We start from the raw sequence: 1,269 nt of genomic DNA on the forward strand, positions 1-1,269 counted from the left end.
TAAAAGATACGTATTTTATATAACGTATAAGTGGCTTAAAAAATAATCAAAACAATAAAATAATGTCCCGTAATTAATAATAATGTTTCCTTAACCTCTGTAGCTTTTTTTAACATACCATTTCTTTTAATAAGCTGTTATTAAGAGAAAAATAACAGTTATCTACATCCGAAAAAAGCATTACAAATTAATCGATAATAATAACACAAAATAGAAAAAAGTATTTAATTAGTTAATCTTTTTTCATGTCCGTTTCTCTTACAATTTTCTAATAAACGTACAAAAAATAATACGACTGTTTTATATTTAAAAAATATTTATAATACAAAAATAACATTATTTCTTAAATTTGTAATAACATATTAAGCGTTTTCTTGCCAGATAATTAAGAAAGAAGTTCTTGTTCCATGTTTATTTTGGTTTCCATTTTTGCTTGCATTTTATCTGAAAAAATAACATTATAACGTAGCTATACTTTGGATAATCTTCCATTTTTGTAAATGTTGTTTTATTTTATTATATTTATGTTAAAATATTAAATTCTTCAATTATAAAATTTTTCAAACATATATTTTGAAGAATATAAATAATTTCAAGAAACAAAAATTATTTTACTTAAGAGGAAAAATGTCATCTTAAAACTACTTTATATTATCTTTTATTAATTAAAAAAAAAGAATTATATTTCTCTTTAAATACTTTTCTTTAAAATGTCTATTTCCAAATATTTATTTCCAAATTTTCTTAAAGTCATAAAAAATTATTAAAATTTTCTTACATTTAACGTGTTCTATTGACAGGATTAATTGCAAGAGTGTGATGAGCATCTTTTCTTGGTAACACCTTCAGCCAGAAACCACCTTCAGCCGTCATACTGAACCCGTCCTTAGCAATCTTGAGTGGTATTATCGTCTTCTCGCAGGTTTTTAAATTGCAACGGGCCAGTAAATGAAAGAGTGCGACCTTTGTCTCCAATAATGCAAATCTGTTACCTATACACATTCTGGGACCAAGACCGAAAGGCAAGTAAGCTCTGGAATTGAGAGTGTTCTTTTTCCGTTCACCACGAAATCGCTCGGGATCAAATTTCTCCGGCTCCTTAAAGTAATTGGGATCACGCTGAAGTGCATAAATTGGTACCCATATGCTTTGTCCTTTCTTTAAAGAAAATGGTTTCAATCCTGGCAATGCTGGTGGCAGCTCGAAATCTTTTACGCATACTCTATCCAATATTACAAGAATCGGATACATTCGGAGAGCTTCATTAAT

General features: G+C 27.8%; 1 protein-coding gene across 1 annotated transcript in view; it reads right to left on the reverse strand.

The window, feature by feature from the left end:
* Positions 1-201: 201 nt before the first annotated feature.
* Positions 202-1,269, reverse strand: part of LOC105454560 (cytochrome P450 9e2-like) — an 11,297-nt gene continuing 10,229 nt past the window's right edge. The window contains exons 3-4 of the mRNA XM_011697236.1: positions 779-1,259; positions 202-444 (exon numbers count right to left, since the gene is read on the reverse strand). Of these exons, the coding sequence (XP_011695538.1) occupies positions 781-1,259 (479 nt within the window). The 3' untranslated portion in view covers positions 202-444; positions 779-780. The remainder of the gene's footprint in view (positions 445-778; positions 1,260-1,269) is intronic.

The sequence above is a fragment of the Wasmannia auropunctata genome, unplaced genomic scaffold (assembly GCF_000956235.1).
Source record: "Wasmannia auropunctata unplaced genomic scaffold, wasmannia.A_1.0 LD335983.1, whole genome shotgun sequence".
Lineage (NCBI taxonomy): Eukaryota > Metazoa > Arthropoda > Insecta > Hymenoptera > Formicidae > Wasmannia > Wasmannia auropunctata.